General features: G+C 40.6%; 1 protein-coding gene across 1 annotated transcript; it reads right to left on the bottom strand.

The window, feature by feature from the left end:
• Nucleotides 1-10,262: 10,262 nt before the first annotated feature.
• Nucleotides 10,263-18,516, bottom strand: dyrk3 (dual specificity tyrosine phosphorylation regulated kinase 3). The gene is made up of 3 exons (XM_058373522.1): nucleotides 17,453-18,516; nucleotides 15,840-15,955; nucleotides 10,263-14,166 (listed from the first exon to the last, which is right to left on the bottom strand). Exons 1-3 carry the CDS (start codon nucleotides 17,493-17,495, stop codon nucleotides 12,577-12,579), a joined length of 1,749 nt encoding a protein of 582 aa, XP_058229505.1. The 5' UTR covers nucleotides 17,496-18,516; the 3' UTR covers nucleotides 10,263-12,576.
• Between the last annotated feature and the right edge of the window lie 4,962 nt (nucleotides 18,517-23,478).

Here is a 23,478-nt window from a genome sequence, read left to right as displayed (position 1 = left end):
GAAGGGGTCTTAGGCTGCAATATTACTGAAGCCTACAGCTAAACCCTGCATGAGGTCCTCTCATACAGTAGCCTGGTAAATGGAGAGATTATGCTGGAGCTTGCCAAATCCTTTGTAACAACACCACCTCCTTAAACCAACGACACCATTACTGTGACCTTGATTGATCAAACCCAGCAAATATATGTTAGCTGTAATCTTTCTGTCCATTAAACCAAGAAAACTTCAAAGACAGGCTCATCATAAGAAATAAAACTTTTTTTTATCCCATCCAGCTAGTAAGGATTACCTTCTCTTGCAAGACTGAAAGGTAAGACCTTAGACTGGTCCATGACCATGTTGGGACATTTGACCCAAAGGCCAACTGGCCCATTCCCCTTTCATTCCCCTGTCTGGGATGAGTGAGGACACTGCAAATGAAGGCTAATCCCTTTTCATATCTTCCCAGAGGACAGAAAGTATAAATAAACCACCAATCCTACAATATCCGCATCAACGACAGTTCTTGTGTTTGCTCACGTTTCCAGTGCAAGTTTCAGTGGTTAATAGGATTAACCAAATAACCTCTCTTAAGGCCTCTTGGCCAATTAGAGTTCAGCAGAAATTATGTGTGCAGATGTCATCCAAGCTTTCCACAGCTAGGAAAGGACATACAGACATCACCTTGAAACTAAAATGCAGTCAGTTGCTTACCAAAATCAAACAATTACCTAAACCCGAGCTTGTGAAAAAGCCTAATTTCCATTGTGGCTGTCTATATTAATGAGTATGATATCCTAAACAATGAGAGGCCATGTTCTTTATGCTGTAAATGTTTGACCCAATGTTGAACATGAATGGAACCAATTACACCAAGAAATTCTGACAGTGAATAGCAGCAACAAGTCCCATACCCAACGATGTAATTCCACCTTATTCCAAGTGAATAAACTCAAACAAGGAAATACTGTGTTGGATTATACACACCCAAAAAAACACGATAAACTATGTTTGCTGCTAACAAGCTGCTACTGTAGAGCAAGACCCCAAACCCAGGAGTGGGACACAAACATTCTGGAGAACAAGTCTAGTACTGGCTGATTCACCATAATATCTCCAAAACAATAATTTTTTTCTAGAGATATTTCTCTGTAATTGTCTATAACATGAAGGGCTTTGAAACACCTTCTTTGATATCAGCAGCACCTCAAAGCATTAGAAAATTGAAGGCTAGAGCTTATTAGAGCCCATATTATCCAATCAGCTTGGTCATTTACATTGACTTTTTAAGGGATTATTGTCACAAAATTGTTCCTTCATTTCTTTAGTCAGGGTTTACACTGACTGTCATGTCATCCGCTGCTCTAGACCTAGAACAAAACTAGAAATTCAGGTCATGTCTGGATATCGTTACATGTCAAACAAAATTGATTCTGGGAAAGTTAATGCACTGTAGCAAAAGAAATCCAAAAAGTTTTCAAATAATGTTCATTCCTTTTTACAGTATGGTATGCTTGCTGTGAAATAATTACAATACACCACAATAGGCCTGATTTTGATTTTGTGATAATACTTATAATACGTCTGAGCTTCCGGTATTGAATGTCACTTACAAAAAGACACGGCTGCCTGACATTCGATTTCCTGATAATCCTCTTCCAAAGAGTGTTTAATCTTTGATCCGGTGTCTGCAGGTGTCACGCCATTCACCCAGTAGGAGTTTACTAGGGCGCACATAATCACATTATCCTAGTGCCCTTTTACACTTACCTAGGACTTGCTTCCTACTGAGAGTATTAGAATAACCTGTTTTTTGTCAGCAACCGTCAGACTAGTTCCAGATTAGCACATAGAGGAAACCTCTCCCAGCTCCTGTCATATGCAGATGGATTTTGGACTCTTTAGGGCCTTGCTGTGACATGGAAAAGTACTCAGTGGTCAGTGAAGGAGAAGAACAAAGCTTGGATAGGGCCCTATGAAGGCCATCAGCTGTTAGGGAGGAGATCTGGATCTCTCTCTGTCCCACCTGTCCCTCTGCGTAATACACACACATGCGAAAACACACGGCAGCAAACATGAACATATGCCCAACACATGCTCACAAATGCTTGTTCTTCTAACACTAGTATAGGTTTGGCTTCGGAGTAAATTTGACCTCGGTATAACTGGCTTTATGCGTCCAACTTGTCTATGGTCACAACACAATGCTAAATACAGCTAACAACTAGTTACAAGATAGAGGGTCATATATTGTCAAGGTTTCTGAAAATATTGATTGGTTACATTGATCTCAAACCTTGATCTATCTCCCAAGTCATGGCATGCTTAACATAATATAATGCCTAGCTAGAATTGTGTTTGCCTTGTCATCACAAGAAGTTGTGCAGTTAAAAGAAAATAATCTACATTGGGTCATGCTGTTACACAGAAATAGTCAACTACAATGCTGTGATTCAATCTGATGTGACTCAGAGCTACAGTTGTCACTCAGATGGTTATTATTTCCTAGAACAGCATGTCTTTTGTAGCCCTCTTACATGAAAGCAAGTTGCTAATGATTACAAATTATTTTTCGTTAAAAGGTCCTTGTTCTTTGTATCTATTCGAGGTTTGGATCTATTTATGGTTGTGGAACATCTGAGAAACAAGTTATCGCTTATGTCATAGCACTTCATACAACAGATGGTCTCTCGCGCTCACTTTAGGTTAGCAAAACAGAAAAATGTACCTTCTTATGTGGAAACCAAACCCAGTGAACCCTTCTATGACTAGATTTTCCCTTAGTAAAGGGAATAAAAGGAAACTGACATTGGAGACTTCTTCCATAAATTTAAAAATGAATGCTTCATCAACTAACAGGCATTATTCATAAAAAAAACAATATATTTGTGACATTTCTGAATGAGATTCAAGAATGTACCTAAAGTGTAATGCAAAAATATTGCACAGTCAAAAATATCTGTCACTTTACTAAAGACATGCTAGCTAGCAGTGGCAGTTTTGACTAATCTTCAAACTTTGCTAGCTCTCTATCAATCCTTGCTAATCAGCACTTATTTTGTTTACATAGCTCCCAAAATGAATGCCTTGATTATTTTTTTTGTCAGCCCTCAAAGCAAAATGCTTCCCAAAAGGCATACATAACCCATTAGTCTGCGCAGGAAATTAGCTAGCTAAGTCTTCCAGTGAAGGCTAGTACTAGCAGAGACTTTAGTAGTGCAAGTTACAATTTCATGACTCTTAGGCTAGCTAAATAACAGCAAATGAATAATGACGTCACGTGATGTCTCAGCTGTACATTTCTGAACCTGAAGAGAAGTAGAACTTTTCTACAAGTAGTATTTTTAAGTCTACAGATTTCTACAGCCATTCCTTACCTCACGATATTAAACCAGTCATTCTTGTCGTAGCTGTTATACTAAAAGCAGTCAGTCACGTCAATATGATTAATAGCTTAATTTAATATGCCACCCATTCTAATTGCTTCATTATATAAATATAATGTGGTTCTGTAGGTAAATAAGGTGAGGTTTCTACAGGTAGGAGCATGCTGGAACATTATAAAAGTTCAGCGACCGTTAAAGGGTGCTTCTACAGATTTTACAAACATTTTTTGTTAAAAAAAAAAAGTCTCAGCTGACTAAAAATGCCTAGCTAGCATGCATTACTTGGGAAAATCCCCTTGAAAAGCTAGGCCTTTTTCTTTCCAGTGCTGACAGCAGCAAAACGACAAAAAGTCAATGTTTATGTTTCCATGATGCTCAAGTAGGTGCTTCTTTCCTCCTCACGGTGTTCTCACAAGAGATCACACTTGTGTGTATCTGTGAGTGTGTGTGTGTGTGTGTGTGAAAAAGAGATTCTCTTTGTCACCTGTAAGCTCCCTGTCACCTGCAAGCTTAACCAAGACATCTTCTGCTTGCCCCACCCATACACAAACCACGACCTCCCCCTCCTCAAAGGAAATCTGATCCTGTCCAAGAATAAACTGTTTACCTAGCAACAGTGATGCCTTGGTAACAAGCATCTGATGCTGTAAAATCCCAGAGACAGGGTCCACAGAGACATGTGACCAAACCCTCATGTGTAGCTTTTGTTTTGATGATTATTTAAACACACTAGACGTTATAGCCAAGATGCTGGAGTTATGACTCGACTGAAAAGCACTGTTTCTCTTCACTGATATGAAACTTGAACAAGCATGTAGTGCAATATAGATGATTGGTTTAGAAACCAGGACCTAGAGCTGCAGCGTATGTGTGATGACCACATCAAGAAATTTCCATATTTCCATATAATTTTCCATACTTTGAAGAAACAAAACAAAACTTTTCAGTTTACTGAAAATTAGAAAATGCAGCATTTCAATAAATAAAACCCTTCAATAAATGTCTAAAATAGCAAAAAAGAGTTTATATAATTACAACTATTCCACTGTACCAGGCGTATATTAAGAAATATAAGCACTGAGAAAATGTATAAATGAATAAATGAAATATTAAAATATATTTATTAACTAACCCAATAGCTGCCTTTCCAGTATTAAATTATTTTTCAGCCAATTTTTTTTTTTTTTTTTTCCCAGATTTCCTCTGTACAGGAAATCATTGTCTGTGGTAATCACACATAGATACAGCTTAGGTTGGGGAAGAAAATAAATAACTGCAGTATTGATTAAGGTGGCTTGCAATCTACAGAACAATTTTCTGACTTGAGGCTTTCAAGCATGCATCGATTTTTTAACCACACGCCTCAAATCCAGTACAATACCAGTTAGTGATTTTCTTATTGGTCAGGTGAAATGAATAAAATATCATTTTATTGTAATGTTTTCCTACTTTAATGTTAATTTTAAATGTTGGAGTGGCAGACAGGACACCTGTCCTATAAATGTACATTTTTGGTTTTCTGTAGTCAAGTCTTTACATCCATCCATCATGCCTCTTATCCTACTGTGTCATGGGGAACATACAGTCTACCCCAGGAGACTAAGGGGACAAGGCAAAGGACACCCTGGACAGGATGCCAGTCTATCACAGGGTACAATCACATATATACTCACACACCCATTCACAAAATTTAGAGATGCCAGCTTTGGTCTGTGGGAGGAAACCAGATTACCCAGAGGAAACCCCTGACGCACAGGTAGAACATGCCAACTCCATATGCACATGGTGGAGACACATGACACACTTTTTTTGAACTGGAGAAGGAAAGTGCAGTCTGCCCTCTTCCTCATAAATGACATCACAGACATCCCCAAACGTCTAGTGTCGCTGTGATTGACAGGAGAGAGAGAATACCATCCCTCCCATCCAGAGAATAAGGCCAGTTTAGCTTGACGGCTGTATGAAGCATCGCCAAGGTTCGAACTTGTAATCTCCTGAGTGTGGGGTGAAAACTTTTGTGTTGTGCCGCTCAGGAGCATCTCTGTTCAGGTGGCTTGTGGAGTAAGACAAAAAGAAAAAAGAAAAAGAACACTGTGCTGCATGTACAACTTGGACACAGTTGAACAGAGGCTTCGGTCCAACATGCAGACTTGCAGTTTTCACTGCACAATGAAGCCAGATGTAACTAGTAACTCACTCGCTCACTATTCCGATCTGTTCTCTATTAGTGAGACATGTGACCTGAATCTCATCTGCAAAAAATCTTTCATATCATGAACATTATTTTGTCAGTCAATAAAAAGATCACATGGATTTCAAAAACAGATGTCAGGCAAATAAGCAGCAAAATCAAAGACATGGGAAAACCCTTGGTCATATTTTGACAGTTTCTACAATATACAATAGATCTGAAAGCTACTTATTTCCCTGAAGTGAACAGGGTTTTTGTCTATCTAACCCCAAAAGTCAAAAGACAGAAAATCACATTGAATTCCAGTTCCACTGAAAGATACCCTGCCTACCTCTGCATTTATAACCTAATCTACTCATGAAAAACACTGGCACTGAAATAATCACTGATTCTTTTATTTATACCATAAATGGTACAGAAAATGTATTGATAGAAGTCTTTAGGTAAAAATGTGAACAAGTCTGTAAGAAAACTAAATTTAAAAAAGACATGAAACATGTCAAAGCTTGACCAGACTGACTGTTTTTCCTGTGACCCAAAAAATAAGGACTTTTCCATGTCCTATGTCTTCTTTAGAGAGTTCACTTTTGGTCACTGTGGTCAGGTTTTGGACTGAACAGCTTGAGCATAAATTTGAGGCAGACGTGGAGAGTCTGAAACCAAGGAAGGGTAGAAATAGGTTTTCAGAACCATGAAATGGAAGCAAATGAAAGCAAACTGATTCATTTGTGATCTTTGAAAGCCTAAATGAAAAATCTGTCTTCTAGGAAGAAGATACATATGTCAAGTACTTGAAAACACATGCCCAAGTTACTGTCATGTGGAGTTTTCCTAAACAAACCTGATGTGCTCATGCTCATGCACTGTGGGGAAACATAGCAGTCATGTGCTATTTCAGAGTTGCTCAAGACACGTGGAACTCAAAAATCAACAAAGCCTTGAGAGAGAAAAAAGCAAGAGGAGAATCTACACGCATTGTTTATAAAACTCTTGAGGACTCTTGATCTGAGCGTGAGGTTTCACAGTGTTTACATTTTCTAACTGTGGTGTTCAAAGTAGTGTTTATCTCTACCCTGCCTGCCTTTGTCTTGTTCCTAGCCCTCTGCTCAGAACTCTGGAGCTTGTACAAGAATGAGGAATGTAAGGACTGCTGGGACAACTGTTGTAGAAAATGCAGCCCCACCTTGAAAGACGCTTGGCACCACAGCTGTATGTATCTCTGGGTGCAACACCGGTCATGAGGCCTCGCGTGTGCTTCTGTGCTTGGGGGTGATTGGTAAGTGGGTGGAGTGGAGCTTGGGGTTGGTCAAGAATGCCCTCTCTATGTGGAAAGCCCTAAAGCATTACAAGAATGAAGACGAAGACTGTGTGTGACTTTTTGGTAGTATTTTTGCTCTGAGACTTATCCTACTGTGTGAACAACGGTGGATGATCAGGATGCTGAAAAAACCCACAAATGATTCTACTGACCTTTCAGCAACAGTGTTACTAAATATGGAACTATTATAGTTAAGCATTAATGTGTCTCACCATAAGCATACATCTAATCTAACAGAAAGAGCAACACCTTTTCTAACATCATTTAAGGTCTTAATCAGGTCATGTCTCTCCTAAACAGGAAGCAAAAAAACCAAAAGGCTTTGCTTGCCATTAGCCAGCTCTTTACAGTCGTCCATTCACAGCATAATGTGTACTTCGGTTGGACAGTAATTGTTTTTTTAAAGCCATTTTTCTCTGATTGACAAAGCTACCTCATTCAAATTCACCGTATTTCATGCTGCTGCTGATGTGTTAGCAAAGTGGACTTAAAAAAAATCTTTACATTACATGACTTGCCATGGAGGAAATATCTAAAAATCTACAGCCTGGGCTAGAAAGAAATCAGGCCCTGGCTCTACAATTCTCGTCATTGGTGGTGCTGTTGTTCTTGTTTCCACAGAAGTCAAAAACAAGAGGAAGAGAGGAAGTTGCTACAGAAAATTGTTGCTACACCTTTTATACCAGCCAACTGAATGAGTCTGGATGAGAGAAATCCAAAGAAAGAAAGATAACCTACAAGGTAAATGTACATCTAGTTGTAACGTGTAATTTTCAGTTCTCTGTCTTTAGACCTTTCACACTGTACACATGATTGCAATGCACAACCCTCAAAGCTTAATAACACTCCCATTTAGTCGCAGTATGAGGAACTTTATCGAGCGGTGTGAGTATACTGATTGCAGGGACATCGACAGCACAATGACTCATCTCCTGTTGAGACGAGCTGCAGACCACACTGACGCATTTAAAGTGACGAACATCAACCTGATCCACGTAATAAAACTCCAAATCCAGGTGTGCAACCTAAAAGAGAGGCTTGTGTTCACTGGGTGAGATGACCGCAGCCAGATCTCATATATACTGTGTACAATACTGTCCTTTTATAACATATAAAACATTTACATTTAAAATTTTATAATGTATTTATCCTAGTCTAAGACAATAATAGACTATAATAATTATATAAATATAATATATAAATAAATAAAATGAAAAATAGCCTTGTTTTAAATGTGTAATTAATTAAGTCACATTTTTTTTTACACATAAATAAATAAAAATAAAAAAACACCTTCTTTTAAATGTGTAATTAATTCATTCACATATTTTGTACACACACACAAACAAACAAATAAATAAATAAATAAATGAGGCAAAATAATACAAAAAAATACGCTGCAAACGTCTGCAAACACTGTCGTGATATTTTATTCATATTTTTTGCCACATCAACCTCCAAAACTACCAGCTGCACTACCAACACCATGTTCATATCCCTTCCTAAAAGCCACAGACCACAATGCAGCCCTTTCACCTAGTCAGGAATCAGGATCAACATATTCTACAGAACTGTCCAAACAATGCTACATTTCAAAAGAAGTCAAGCTCAAAAAAAGACTCTGCCAAGAAGCTTTACCTTGATACACAATTCCACGCAAACACCACACACAAACACACCCATGAATCCGGACTAGTGGCCTAGAATACTAGCTGTTGACTCCATATGGCCACCGAGACTAAATCTTTGTGATAGTCAAGGGACTTTTTTTTTTGGTGGATGTAGCTGTGTCATCTCCAAGTTGGTACCATATGGACCATGCGTCAGTCTGTTGGACCTGTAATGGGATTGCCTTAATCTCTTCTGCTCTAGCATGGTGCCTTCCATCTCACAGACTGCCTTCCTAAGCCTGCTTTGGAAACTGTGCTGGTTAAAGTCCCTGCCAGGCTACTGTACAGTCCATACTATAATTTTAATCTGTCACTTGACATAGGGGAATTCTAAAGTACCTGCAGGGGCAAGGACATCAGATACAGAGCTTAATTGCTGAAATTAAACTGCTGTAAGCGCAACGTGACTTGTGGCTGTACCTTAAACACTGATAATGTTATGGCGTGTCAGCAGTAGGGTTGAATTACAGTAAAAAAAATTCATGTGAAATAAAATTTAAAAAAAGCTCAATCAAAACTATAATTGTTTAAGCTTTTAGCACAGCATACATGTTTCATTAACCATGATATTAATGTATTAACACAAAAATAGTAGCTCTGCTAGACACATTTCTAATTATGAAGTAGAATATCTGTCTGCTCTGAAGAGGGAACTTGTGCCTTGTGTCCAGAGAACACAAGTTCTTCGATAAAAACAAAAACATGTGTCCAAAATGTAAGAATGTTTCTTACTGAAGCAAGTCATGAAATGAATGTTCTGTTAAGGTTCCTTCATTCAGCCGATCTCTAAAGACAACATACATTGACACTTTTTGGCATCTGAGATTTTTGGGTGTCTCCAGATACAAATCTGTAATCTGTTTATTTCTCCAGGTGAATTTTCTTAACATACACACGTGAATACGAATAAAATCAGAGTTCACTAAGCTTTTGTAAATACGGGGTAAATGTGTGAGTTCGTTTTGGCAAAAATATACGCAAAACTTTAAATCAACCTAGCTTGATAAATTTGTGTAAGCATTTATTATGCCAAGTTATATGATTTTATAGATTTACATTTTACCCCAAATCATGACTAGACTGAAACTCCCAGCAGACTTTGTGTAAAACATGAGTTGGCAGAGTGGATTTTCTGGACTCCACCTCCTTCAAGCCAAATATCTCAACTAACTGGTTCCACTTTTACCTGTCAGTCTGAGGTTTTGTAGACTCTTAAGTGTGATAAAATTGCTTTTCACAGGAAAAGCAAAAACATCTGGTGCCTTTAAATAGTTCCATTGACAACAGTATAAGCAAGTCACACATGGCATAGATTATTCTTACTGATTTTGACTTTTTGCTGTAGGCGTGGCTTATAAACAAGGGACCGGTCATTTAAAAGAGGTTGCGCATTACGTGACACAACAGGTAAAGTGGAAACATTCATATCATTCCTTTACCATGACCTGAACGGTACACAAAGCTATGAGGGTTATGTGTCTAGAAATTCCTGCAGGGTTTCGGGATGTATATCTGTCGAATCAGTATTTCCGTCACAGAGCTTCGTCCGTAAAGTTTGCACACACAAAAAAACAAAAAACAAAAACAAACATCTCTAGCACACGCATCCACAGTCGTACATGTATGTCAACAAATAAGCGTTCACATTAATACTCCAGACTGAAATTAAGAGCAAGAAAAAACACAAAAAAACAAGGAAAATGGCACAGAGAAACAGATTGCAGTTAATATTGATTTTATTCTTCTTCTTTTTTTAAAAAAAAAAGAAAGAAACTAATACAAGCTCATTTGGTTACTTTATGGACAATTCTCATCATTCAGTCTTTTTACACTTATTTTCATATTCGTGCTGCGAACGGCTACAAACACACACCACTGAAGGGAAATTACACCATTGTGTCATTTCGTTCTCTTTTAGAAAGTCAGTTCGCAAACTGGTAATGATGTTGAGGTTAAAAAGGACACACAAAAGTAGTAAAAAAAACAAACCCTGATCACTGAATTGATAGAAGCTGGAAAAAAAGAGGCAATGTGTAGAGCCTAGGTGATTTAGTCAAGCACTTAACTAAAGGCAAAGGAGTGAGTGGAGTTCTGTCCAGAGAGAGGACCGTGCACCAAAGACGAGAAGGAAGTTAGGTGAATATTGGTGATGAAGCTAATAGTCAGAAGCTGAAGTGAAGGATGCCACACCTTGACTTTATGATGATCTTTTGAGATCTTGCCAGAGCCTGAGAGGAGTAATTAAGAGGTAGACTTACAAAGGCTGAATGTTTTGCCTTGATAATTTCCCGTACACTTTTTAACTGATATGATGCACTTATTATTGATAAATGGTCGTTGACTTTTATAGACAAGACGATCGTATTAATCATTGCTTGCCTCTACACTCATAGAATAATGGGTTACATTGCTGTGAGAGAACCATCGAGTTGCTTGGTTTGGATCTGTGTCTGAATTCAGCTTGGATGAAATGATCTAGCACAAAAGGGTAAAGGTCATGTTCTTGTAGCAACTTACACTTCCTGCGGATCATCATGTATACCTAGAGGAGGTGAAGAGGTGATTTGACTGATGTATACAAATACAGGACTCTGTGGCAGTCTTTTCTCTTTTGTCTCAACACTCATGGACAAACAGATGCACATTAATAAAGGGGGCCATAAGGTCAGCACCATTCATTTTCTAAAATAGTCTTTGCCACATAACAACAAGTCTCAGTCATTCAGTGTCAGTTTAAACAGCCAGCATGTGTGATAAGTCATGGCAGTGTCAACAAACAGCTGTACTTCTGTTGAATCGTTTGTGGTTATCAAAAGCCCTTCCCTATAAGTAAAAAATTTGCATGGATACGTGCGCTGCAGTCGAGAGCATGAGCGCATGAAGAGGAAGCTTTTAGTGTTATCATGGAAGAGAGTGCAAAAAACAAGGAGGGGGGGAAAAAAAAAAAACAGGTCACAGTGTAGAGCTGGGTCAGAAGACACAGCAGCAGGATTCAGAGCTGAATCAGTGAGCTTCTGAATGGTAAAAAAGAAGAGATAGCTGTATAAGAGCTCCCTGATTGGTTTGTCCTTAATCTAAATCCAGCAATTAAGAGTTAAGAGATGTCATGGTCAGGAACATGGATCCCTAGGACACAATCACTGCTTGATCACGCAAACGTCTCGATTGCACAGATACAAGCCCACTTTACATCTTGCTTATTTCTTTCAAGTACAACTTATCTGACACCGATCCAAACCTGGTGCACTCTGCTGCCCCCAACTAACTTCCTTATTATCTCACTGTCAGGCATCTACACTCTCTGATGAAACAGCTTCTCGGAAGAAGTGAAAAAAAAAAATAAAGGAAATTAAAATCTCCCTGCTTCAGACAGACTAGAGTCCAGGTTCATTCTGGCACAGTGTTTTGGCCTAAAGGAACACACGAGGACAGAACTTCCACATGACTCGTGCTCTAGTGTCCCGATTCTGAGCAGAGAGAGAAAAAAAAATCAAAAGCCCCAAAATGATTGTACTAACTGATGAACTAAAATAAGGAAATATCATTTCTTTGAGAAATCAGAGGATTTAAGGAACCTCTGGCAATCCAATAAAGTTCTTTGCTGTAGATACATCTCAGAAGTCGTGATTAAATTTTAAAAACACCCAGCATTTTTTTTTAAGCCCTTAACAATATAAATTTAAGAAGGCAGCCCTTAAAAAAACAGTTTGTCTTAGCAGAAATAGTGTAAAACCCTTAAGGGTACAACATAATATTTTCACCCACTTGTGTACTCGAGTAGCATTCCGTTCCTGCAAAAAGTGTAAAAACAATCTAAATTCATAACTTTCCAAATGCCCTTTCAAAGGCCATTTGAAGAAAAAACAACTACTGCCATATAAAAAGGTATTTTTTGTGCTTGGTTATTTTAAAAACTGACATCAAAACACTGAGGAATATTGCCACTCATTATTTTAAAAAGCAACCAAATTTAAATCCACCACTAAAAACTTTGCTACAGTGTTGTCTTTATCCCTGAAAAGGTAATCAGCTCTAAGAAACGAGCTTTGGTAGCACTGTACGCAACGGTATATTCCCACCAGAGTCCCCAATCATGTTGGTCCTCAGTTTGTTGCTGGTTGGGCCCATTACAGGGGGAACCTTAGGGACGATGCTGGGGAAGGAAGTGCTATGCTCGGTAATCCGCTTGGGTACCAAGGTCTTCTCTCCGCCAGGTACAGGCTTGGGTAGCCTCTTGTAGAGCCAGGGGTGTCGCAAGGCCAAAATCGGCGTCATGCGAGTACTGGGTTCCCAGTCCAGACACTTCTTCAGAAAGTCAATGAAGATAGGTTCATCACAGCCCTTGAGTGCCGTCACCCATTCCTTGCTGCCTGGGGGACCGCGCATCTTGCCTCGACGGGAGCGACTGCCGTTAAGCACCAAGGTGCCGTTGCTAAGTGTGCTGACTGTGCAGTAACGTGGATGACCTTTAGAGTTAATGAAGTTCTTGGCACGCTTGGCCTGCTCCAAAAGCTTCTGAGGAGGCATGCCCAATAGCTCCATCATGCAGGCCAACTGGTCACCCTCATCCTCACCAGGAAAGAGTGGGTACCCTGTCAGGAGCTCAGCAAGAATGCAGCCGAAGCTCCACATGTCTATGGGCATGCCGTAGCGGGAGCCTAGGATGACCTCAGGTGCTCTGTAAAATCTGGACTGAATATAGGTATAGACACGCTGGTGGTCAAAGCAGCTGGAACCAAAGTCGATGACCTTGATACCACTCCGACCCTGCTGCTTGAGAAGAATGTTCTCTGGTTTTAGATCACAGTGGATGATCTTATGGCGGTGCAGAGACTCCAGACACTGCAAGATGGAGTGGGCGAATTTGCGTACCAAAGGCAGGCTGAAGCCCTGGAATTTATTGCGCTTGATGAGTTCATACAGATTCATGCTGAGCAGCTCAAAGGTCATGCAGATATGATTGCGGAAGGTAAAGTTCTCTTGCATATGGACTACGTTCATGCTGCCTGTCTTGTCCTGCTTTTTCAGGTGCTCCAGGATTCGAATCTCCTCTGCTGCTTGCCGGTGGAAGCGTTTCTCGTTGCGCACCATCTTGAGAGCGATATGCTGGTGTAACTTGTGGTCATAAACCTTCGCCACTTGACCGAAACTACCTTTACCGATTACCTTTAGGAACTCATAACGATAGGCGATGTGGTCGTGTGGCACGTGGACATACCCTCCCTGGTCATCATCGTATCCAGAGTTGTTAGAACCTCCTGCAACTGCTTGTCTTTTCTTGGCATTTGGTCCCACAAAGTAGATCTCCGGATAAGTGAGGATCTCCTGCTGTTCAAGTGCACTCAGCTGTTGCCTATACTGCTTCACTGCCTGTTCTGGGGTTAGGGGACCCCCCAGCTTGGCTGGCTTCACTGAGCTTTCAGAGGACTTGGCTGAACTGTTGCTGTCCACGCTCCGCTCTTTGGAGAGAACAGACTGAGGCTTGGCTGGAGTTTGGCTGGTACCGTTGTGCTGGCTCACGCCATTGGGCTTGCGGTTGTACGAATCCTCATATAGGTACTTCATCTTCATCTGTCCTCCTCGGACGCCAAGGTGATCCTTCATCGTTGGCTTGTTCACAGCCTTCGGAAAAACAAGAGGAGGAGGTTATAACATAACATTAAAAAATCTAAATGATTGTTGCTTATTTAGACGTTTGAATCAGAAGCAATCAGCACTAGTGAGACCAAATCAACAGAACAAAGCTGTAGCAAACAAATAATAGCATCTGCACACGTGATGACTGGGACTCGATATAAACCCCTTACAGACAGGATCTAAAAGCTGAGGAGACGACTGCACAACCAATGTAGCAGGATGTGTTTTTACTGCAGGCAAAGTGAAAATAAACATGTCCATAAAGCACATGCTCCTCATACTTTGTTCATCCAAAATGAACAAAATGCCCTTAGCTTTACTACTTGTGAATGCTCAATGTGTAAAAACTTGTGCAGCAAAATATATACTTAGATATGAGTTTTCAAAGAATGGCATTAGAATCATACTTTATACACCCTGCTGCATATGGTAATAATGCAGCATTCAGAATGTTTAATGCACCCTGCAACTTTTACCTTGATTTCTATTCAAGGTAAGAAGCACCATTACGTAGTGGAGGGAAAAAAACATCCAAGAAAGCTGCACAAAAGACTTGTACACCAGAGGGGAAACTGTCATGTAGATAAACCAGTTTTAAAAAAAAATCTTCGACGTGAATGCCAAACATGGCTGCTGAGAGGGGGTTGGAATCAGTCCTGAGGAAAAGATGGACCAAAATAGATTTGAATGCATCAAGAGCCGACAGATGGATATCACAGAGACTAGACAAATAAATCAGGTGTCTACTTCCAGACACTAGTGAGCACAGCGATTATTATTATTATAGTTTGATGAGGAAAACTACACATATACTGAAAAAAAAAAAAGAGGTGCGCACTGAGTGACTGCCATTGCACATGTTCGAATCCCACATGCCAGGAAATCTCGAGCACACGGTTCAATTCACAATTGTTTATTGAGCATCTGAGGGTGTGCATTTACTGATCAACTCATCCGCTGTGGGTTTGCCAACTGTCGAGGCATTGAGCCAACTAAAATCCAAAGGTTTACACAGCAGTGGACTTCTGGTTAGTATTATTATGAATTAATCAGTTATAAGTTGCTGGATTATACTGGACTATACCAGATAATTTATCCTATCGAGTAATCATTGAGGTATAATAAAAGGGACAAGGAAAAACATATATGGTAAGTTTCTTCAAGGAAATATTAATTTAACGTTTATGGAAAATGTCTTCTGTAGACATTTTCTGTTCCAATAAATAACTATAAATGGATAATAGTGTGATAATAATGTTACAAATAATGGTCTCTCATTAATAACTGAAAATGTGTATTTGTTGACACATCACTGTGGTTTAAGGATAAATCACTTAAGGATATGCTGTTATAGGGAAACAATCCAGCCAGGATATTTTTCTATAAGATCGCATCCTGTGTTCTGTTCCTTCCTTATTAAACTCAGGCTAACCTGCTTGTGTGACTGAAAGTAAATTTCATTGTACTTTCGGTGTTCTGAAGTAAACATGTGTTTACTTAATTACCAACATCAATTTCTCAAGACAGAACTGGACAAAGCTTCCTGCTTAAATGGACAAAGGAGGAAACTGAATATCCACATCCCAGCTGGGTGGATGGCCAAAAGGATGTACATGGTACTAAGTCTAATCACTGAAAAAGAGGAAGTGCGCACTTACTGTGTGTTTGTGCAATGGGGGCAGGGCGCCGGGGCTCTGTCCGTTCAGGTCAGCTTCTTCGTTCACGATGTGGTCCGTGCGCATGTAAGAGTCGTACAGACCGTCTCCGTGTCGAGCTGTGGAGCACACAAATACACACACCGTGACACTAGGTTACAACACAAACAAATTCGGTACAGACATGTGTTCTGCTGCTACATCAAACAAATCAAGTGTAGTGTAAATGATGAATGGGGAAATGAGCAGCACAATGGTGGCAAGAAATACCCTTGAGAACAATGTAACCAAGCCGCGGGTGTTCAGAAAGCAGGCTTCCCTCGCAACCTAGTCAACATCCGTCTCCTGAGATCACATGTAGCAACCCGGTGCCTTATTAGGATTCACCATTAGGGAGTTCAGCGAACTCTACAACTTGGTCCCATTACGCTACTTCAATCCCATTAAAGGCCTAAACCAGCTGGTACAGGAAGCAGAATGGACAACTGCATATGCTCCTACACCAGGTGTGACAGAGTTAAGTCTTTCAAAGCGGTATGGATTTATTTTCCCTCTTCTCATACAAAAACACTCAGCACATAAAACCCTTGGGGAAAAGGCTGTTGATTATCTTTCTGGTCGTATGTGCTCCAGGATTCGACTATTGCACTTCTGTTATCGACAGATCTACAGATTAACTTAAAGTGTATTAAGTTGCCCAACAAGCGTTGTGATTTAATTTTGTATGCTGACGTGCTTCCTTCTCAAACAGGAAGTGAAGAAAACAAATGTGTCAAAGGATTTGACTGCCTGCTACAGCATGAAAAGTGTTCGAGAGACATCAGACTTCCTGCTGATCCTAAACAAAAGCGGTTCAGCAAAGCAGCTGACAAAGAGGTCGCAAGTCTAAGCAGAGCTTGCTGTCATGTGTGAAGGGTTTCTCGCTGCTAGTACTGCACACTGTTTATCACACCCTTTAGACCATCACAGTTAGTTCATGTTGCAGCTGTCGTACATGTTTGGGACAACAGCAAGTTTTTTGGAGGAGGGGATGAGCGCAGACATTCACACAAGTAACTGTCTGAAAGGGGAATAACATTCAGGAAGCTGGATAACCACGACTACACAGACAACCCACAGACTCCTATAGTTATACCCACAGTTTATTTACGTGGCAGGACAAGAGACTATCTGATTGGCCACAAAATGATATATTTGTATCCAGAGGACCAAGACCTGAAAGCTCTAAAACAGCAATAAGCCTGTGGAGTAGGAAGGATATTATTAGAAATAAGATAGATCAGATCTTGCTAAGGATGTCACCTCAGTTAGCATGCACTAAAAGGAAAGCAGGTTGTAATATAACAGTAGTGATATAGATGTGCTGACATGCAGAAGCTGAGCAAAGCATGAGCTCATTAGACATTGTTTATAATGAGAATGGCCGAGTCACGTGACCGATACAGAAAGTACACTGTGTATAATCAGGAGCAGTTTGATCACTTTAACAGCCAGTAACTAGTGGTTTCGGCTTGGCTTCAAGTCTCAGACGAGGTTGAAACTGGTCCAATATCAAACTAACACGACATGGGATTAAATTTCGCATCGTAATACATGAGGCATTAATGTCCAATTACCTGCTGTGACCGGACCATCTGGTTTTCTGCTCAGTATCATCATGCTTGTGGAGAATTATTGAGGTCAACATCAAATGATTCTCTCTTTTTTTCCTTTGCAAGAGTTCCTCTTTTCAATGGGGTTAACAAATTAAAAGGACTGGATTAACTGGATTAATGTTAGTACAGCTTCAGGTCATGTCTAGTAATCGATCCTGTTGAATCCTCAGTTTAGATGTGAGCCCAGTCCAGTGCACTGCATAACAGAGCCATGATCATTCACAGTTTCTTTTTTATCCCCCGATGGAGCTCGATTGTAGAGAGTCGAGTGTGTTTACAGGCCAGATCCTCTCAGCTAAGCCAGTCTAGTTAGCGCTGGCTCCAAGCCAATGAGCTGGAGGGAAATGCTAAACGCAACTTAGCAAGCTTACACAAAATCTACTCAAATACAATCGACTCAAACTGAAGTCGATCTTCTGAAAACGTGGTGCTTCTTTTCTTTTCCCGGAGAGACTGGAAAAACCCGGGGATTAAACAGAAAGCGCGTTTCCGTCAGCTTGCAGCAGAACAAAAACACACATCCACATGAGCGCCGCTCCCTGAAAGAGTTGCAGTCCAAATCCAACAGAGATGTCCTCCCTGCTCCCTCTTCAGCCCTTTCACAGTATGAAGACTTCCGTCGATCAAAAGCACCATCCCAAATCGAAGGAAACGGTCGAAAGTGTGAAAATGGTCGATTGCTAGGCAGACACTCAGTACTTTTTCAACAGGCGTTAGCACAAGGCTAGCTAACGTATCGCTAAAATATTCGCTTCTCTGCCAGAGGAACCACTTGTGTCGCTTTTTTAGGACAGCGAGCTGAACTCACGACATTCTCAGCAGGTTTTTATCCCCAGAAATGTCGACTCCTGTCTTCAGAAATGTTTCTCTCCAGAAGACGGAACCTCTTGGCGTGTTTGTGTGTGTGTGTGTGTGTGCGCTCGACTTTAATCGGAGTTCCACAGATGTGCTGCTTGCTTTCCTAGCTTGTTGCTAAGCGCGTCTTCTGCTTGCTTTAGAAACGCGTCATCAACAGACTACTTTGTCTGTAGATGACGCGTTTCTAAAGCAAGTAGAAGACGAAGGGGAAGTCCTGGAGGCGGGGAATTTGGCGAATAGGCGTGGTTTTCACAGCCACAACGTTAGCTCGAGCTTGTTTGAAAGTTGGACTTCCTAATTGGTCAACACTTACCTGAAAAGACCTTACCTTGTTTTTTTTCGACATTTGAATGATTCAGTGTTTATGACCCCGGGATCTGTATGCAACTGAATGCAATTAACATATTAAAGAAGGCGATTTATTTTTTAAGAAAAACTTTGAACGAATTTCCATAACGAGACATAAAAGGTTACTGTATTTATTAATGAACGTTTTAGTGCCTTGACAATATTTTGTGTTTATGTAAATATTTCCTATAAATAATAGATCATAATAGATGCGTTCAGGTTAGAAAGAGTTGACTCTTATCGGTGAGCTGAGTTCTGATGCTGGCCCATTGTTGTCACTTTCAGTGTTGCACAGGGGTCAGCATGGGCCCTGACTGGTCTGCGGCTATGCAGCCCCATATGCAATAAACTGCAATGCACTGTGTATTCTGACACCTTTCTTTCAGAAACAGCATTTACTTCTTCATCATAACTTTTTCACAAATTTGAGCAACGTAGCTCGTCTGTTGGATTGGATCACACGGGCCAGCCTTCGCTCCCCACGTGCATCAATGAACCTTGGCCGCCTATGACCCTGTCACCGGTTCAACACTGTTCCTTCCTTGGAGCACTTTTGATAGATACTGACCACTGCAGACCGGGAACACCCCACAAGAGCTGCAGTTTTGGAGATGCTCTGATCCAGTTGTCTAGCCATCACAATCTGGCCCTTTTTAAACTCACTCAAATCCTTAAGTTTGTCCATTTTTCCTGCTTCTAACACATCAATATTGAGGACAAAATGTTCACCTACTGCCTAATATATCCCACCCACTAACAGGTGCCATGATGAGGAGATAGTGTTATTCACTTCACCTTTCAGTGCTCATAATGTTATGCCTAATCTGTGTATATCTATATCTATATCTATATCTATATCTATATCTATATCTATATATACACTATATTGCCAAAAGTATTCGCTCACCCATCCAAATAATCAGAATCAGGTGTTCCAATCACTTCCATGGCAACAGGTGTATAAAATCAAGCACCTAGGCATGCAGACTGTTTTTACAAACATTTGTGAAAGAATGGGTCGCTCTCAGGAGCTCAGTGAATTCCAGCGTGGAACTGTGATAGGATGCCACCTGTGCAACAAATCCAGTCGTGAAATTTCCTCGCTCCTAAATATTCCACAGTCAACTGTCAGCTGTATTATAAGAATGTGGAAGTGTTTGGGAACGACAGCAACTCAGCCACGAAGTGGTAGGCCACGTAAACTGACGGAGCGGGGTCAGCGGATGCTGAGGCGCATAGTGCGAAGAGGTCGCCAACTTTCTGCAGAGTCAATCGCTACAGACCTCCAAACTTCATGTGGCCTTCAGATTAGTTCAAGAACAGTGCGCAGAGAGCTTCATGGAATGGGTTTCCATGGCCGAGCAGCTGCATCCAAGCCATACATCACCAAGTGCAATGCAAAGCGTCGGATGCAGTGGTGTAAAGCACGCCGCCACTGGACTCTAGAGCAGTGGAGACGCGTTCTCTGGAGTGACGAATCGCGCTTCTCCATCTGGCAATCTGATGGACGAGTCTGGGTTTGGCGGTTGCCAGGAGAATGGTTCTTGTCTGACTGCATTGTGCCAAGTGTAAAGTTTGGTGGAGGGGGGATTATGGTGTGGGGTTGTTTTTCAGGAGCTGGGCTTGGCCCCTTAGTTCCAGTGAAAGGAACTCTGAATGCTTCAGCATACCAAGACATTTTGGACAATTCCATGCTCCCAACTTTGTGGGAACAGTTTGGAGCTGGCCCCTTCCTCTTCCAACATGACTGTACACCAGTGCACAAAGCAAGGTCCATAAAGACATGGATGACAGAGTCTGGTGTGGATGAACTTGACTGGCCTGCACAGAGTCCTGACCTCAACCCGATAGAACACCTTTGGGATGAATTAGAGCGGAGACTGAGAGCCAGGCCTTCTCGTCCAACATCAGTGTGTGACCTCACAAATGCGCTTCTGGAAGAATGGTCAAAAATTCCCATAAACATACTCCTAAACCTTGTGGACAGCCTTCCCAGAAGAGTTGAAGCTGTTATAGCTGCAAAGGGTGGACCGACGTCATATTGAACCCTATGGATTAGGAGTGGGATGTCACTTAAGTTCTTATGCGAGTCCAGGCAGGTGAGCGAATACTTTTGGCAATATAGTGTATATATATATATATATATATATATATATATATATATAGTATGAAGGAGGATGGGTTGAAGAGTTCAGTAAAGAGATCGCTGTGGGTAAAAGCTGTTCCTTAGCCTGCTAGTCATGGACCACAGGCACCTGAACTTCTTCCCAGACCGTAGGAAGGTAAACAGTTTATGGGCTGGATGAGAGGTGTCTTTGACGTTGCTGCAAGCTTTATGCAGACACCGCTTCCTCTGAATATGAATCAATTTCTTGTGGTAGGCCTCAGCAAGCTTCTCACAATACTGAGCCAGACATTTTGCCCTTTTCTCCTTACAGAACTGGTTTAACTCAGTGCAGTGTGTAGGCCCTTGTTACTTTTTACTTATTCTAGGTGTAGTGAAATAAAGCTGAAACAAATTATTCTTCAGCTGACTTTTAAACCTACCTCTAATGTGAACAAATTGAACACCAACCAAACTGACAAAAAAAAATGTCTGAAGCATGAAATATGAGATTGAATATCGTTCTTCATAGCCTGGATCTTTTTCACTATACAGTGCACTATTTTAAGAGTTTCGCAATTCTGTATCCAGGCCCAGAATATCCACCATGCTTATAAAATCCCACAATGCAATGCAACAGACTCTAAATCTTGTGGGAAACATTAAAAAGTCTACACAGAATCATGCAACAGAGATTTTTTTCCCTTTTAGTAATGCTTCCAACTTTTTTTGGAAAGATATCAAAAGTCACTCAAAGAAACAAGACAGGAAACAGAGCGAGTTTAACCCGAGCTTTCCCTTTTGTTTTTGTCATTAATCGATGGTTTGTCATGACTAGTTTAAATCTGAACTACTATTATTGAAATGTTTTTACACGTGCAAAGGATTTGCCAAATTCTGCTTCAGAACTAATGACAACAAAAATTCTGATTATAATCACAATCCATACATGCCAGTGAACCATATAACACAAGAATACAGTACTGTATCATGTAAGCTAACGTTCTATTACATATAACATAAGCATGTCTTAGCAAGCATGGTTATACTATTAACAGCAGCCGGGTAAGAGGAGATGCTATGGTGTAGCATGTTGTGCTAAATTGGGCAAGCTTGCAACACCATGCTTGTAGTAGATACTATTCTCAGCAAGCTAAGGAAGAAGAAGCTCATCTGTATTTACTGCTGGGAAAAAATTACTGACACCATTTTTAGGTTGACCCCTTGGCAGCTGACTCTCTGAACCCTCCAGAGCTTGATGGACACAGCAGTACATGAGAGGTAAATGCTGTATTTAGCCTTTTGGTGTTTTGATGGACACTTACAACCGGTGGCTATTGAGGCTGCTTGAAAAGTCAGTGTCCTTGACTACCTGTATATATTTTCCATGTATGGGCATGCACAATGTGCACTGTAGAGCTGTACCAGGGTTGGGATTTAAACTCAAATTGATGCAAATGACAGCGGTTATAATGACAGACAATGCAAACTGTAGAATAGGTACAGATACAGATGCACCTAGATGTGTGTGTGTGTGTTACCCTGTGATATACTGGCTTCTCATCCAGGGTGTATTCCCACAGCATGCTGAGAGTTCCAGGGACAGACTCTGGATCCAGTATTGCACTGACCAAGATAAAGCAGTTACTGAAGAATGAATGAATGAATGATGCACCACTTGATGCAAGATCTATGCTGGAAGGTTTTAAGTAAGGTCATATCTATAAACAAGTAAAAGAACATTGCTCCTTATAGTTAACAGTAAGTGATGTCAGACTAAATATCACCATTAAATTGGTTATTGATAAAAATAATAATAACGGCGTTTGTGTGTGAGTGGCTCCCTCTGCTGGTCTTACCTGGTAAATGCCTCAGTGAGCTACAATATTGCTCTAAATCAAGCAGGATTCTTTAACAGAATATATTTATTTGTTTCTTGGTTATATGACAAACTGCATTTATGTGGATTATTTAGGTCAATTAAAAGAGTAACCTATTATTTGTATCCACGATTACAAAAGGAATAGAACCGGAGTTATGAGTAACATCATGCTTGGGATGTGACAGGCTTTTAAAGCACGTACAGTGTCCTGTACATTTGCACAGGTTTCACTGCACAGAATCTATCATTGTGTTCGTTTTGCAAAAGTCAAATTTAAGATGAGGGACTAGCAAGAGCCATCTAGAGGAAGCCTTTAATTTGTCACATATACATTACAGCACAGTGATATTCTTTCTTTGAATGTACCAGCTTTAGATGTTGGGGTCAGAGCACAGCACTCCTGGAGCAGAGGGGGTTAAGGGCCTTGCTCAGGGGCCCAACAGTGGCAGCTTGTCAGTGCTGGTGTTTGAACCCCAACTTTTCATTCAAGAATCCAGAGCCTTAATCACTTGAGCTACCACCGCTATAGCCTGGAGCTAAGGGACAAACATCCTAGCATAATATCTCCTCTGTCAATCACAAGCAAATCATGGGTTCATATATGTGTAAGAGGGTAGGTAGCGCTCCTCAGAGAATGTTAAACTGCCCTTTGACATAGCTGGAGTAAAAAAATCGGAGGGTTTTGCTTTGACACTGATCAGGTCTAGTATCCGATTGGTGTACGTATATTCCGTACTTCTTTCTCTAAGCCATAAACATCGAATATAGTTCTCTTTCGATTTGCATTCATTTTCC

The sequence above is a fragment of the Hemibagrus wyckioides genome, linkage group LG21 (genome assembly GCF_019097595.1).
Source record: "Hemibagrus wyckioides isolate EC202008001 linkage group LG21, SWU_Hwy_1.0, whole genome shotgun sequence".
NCBI lineage: Eukaryota > Metazoa > Chordata > Actinopteri > Siluriformes > Bagridae > Hemibagrus > Hemibagrus wyckioides.
Note: the sequence above shows the minus strand (reverse complement) of the source record. Positions and strands in the feature narration are given on the sequence as shown.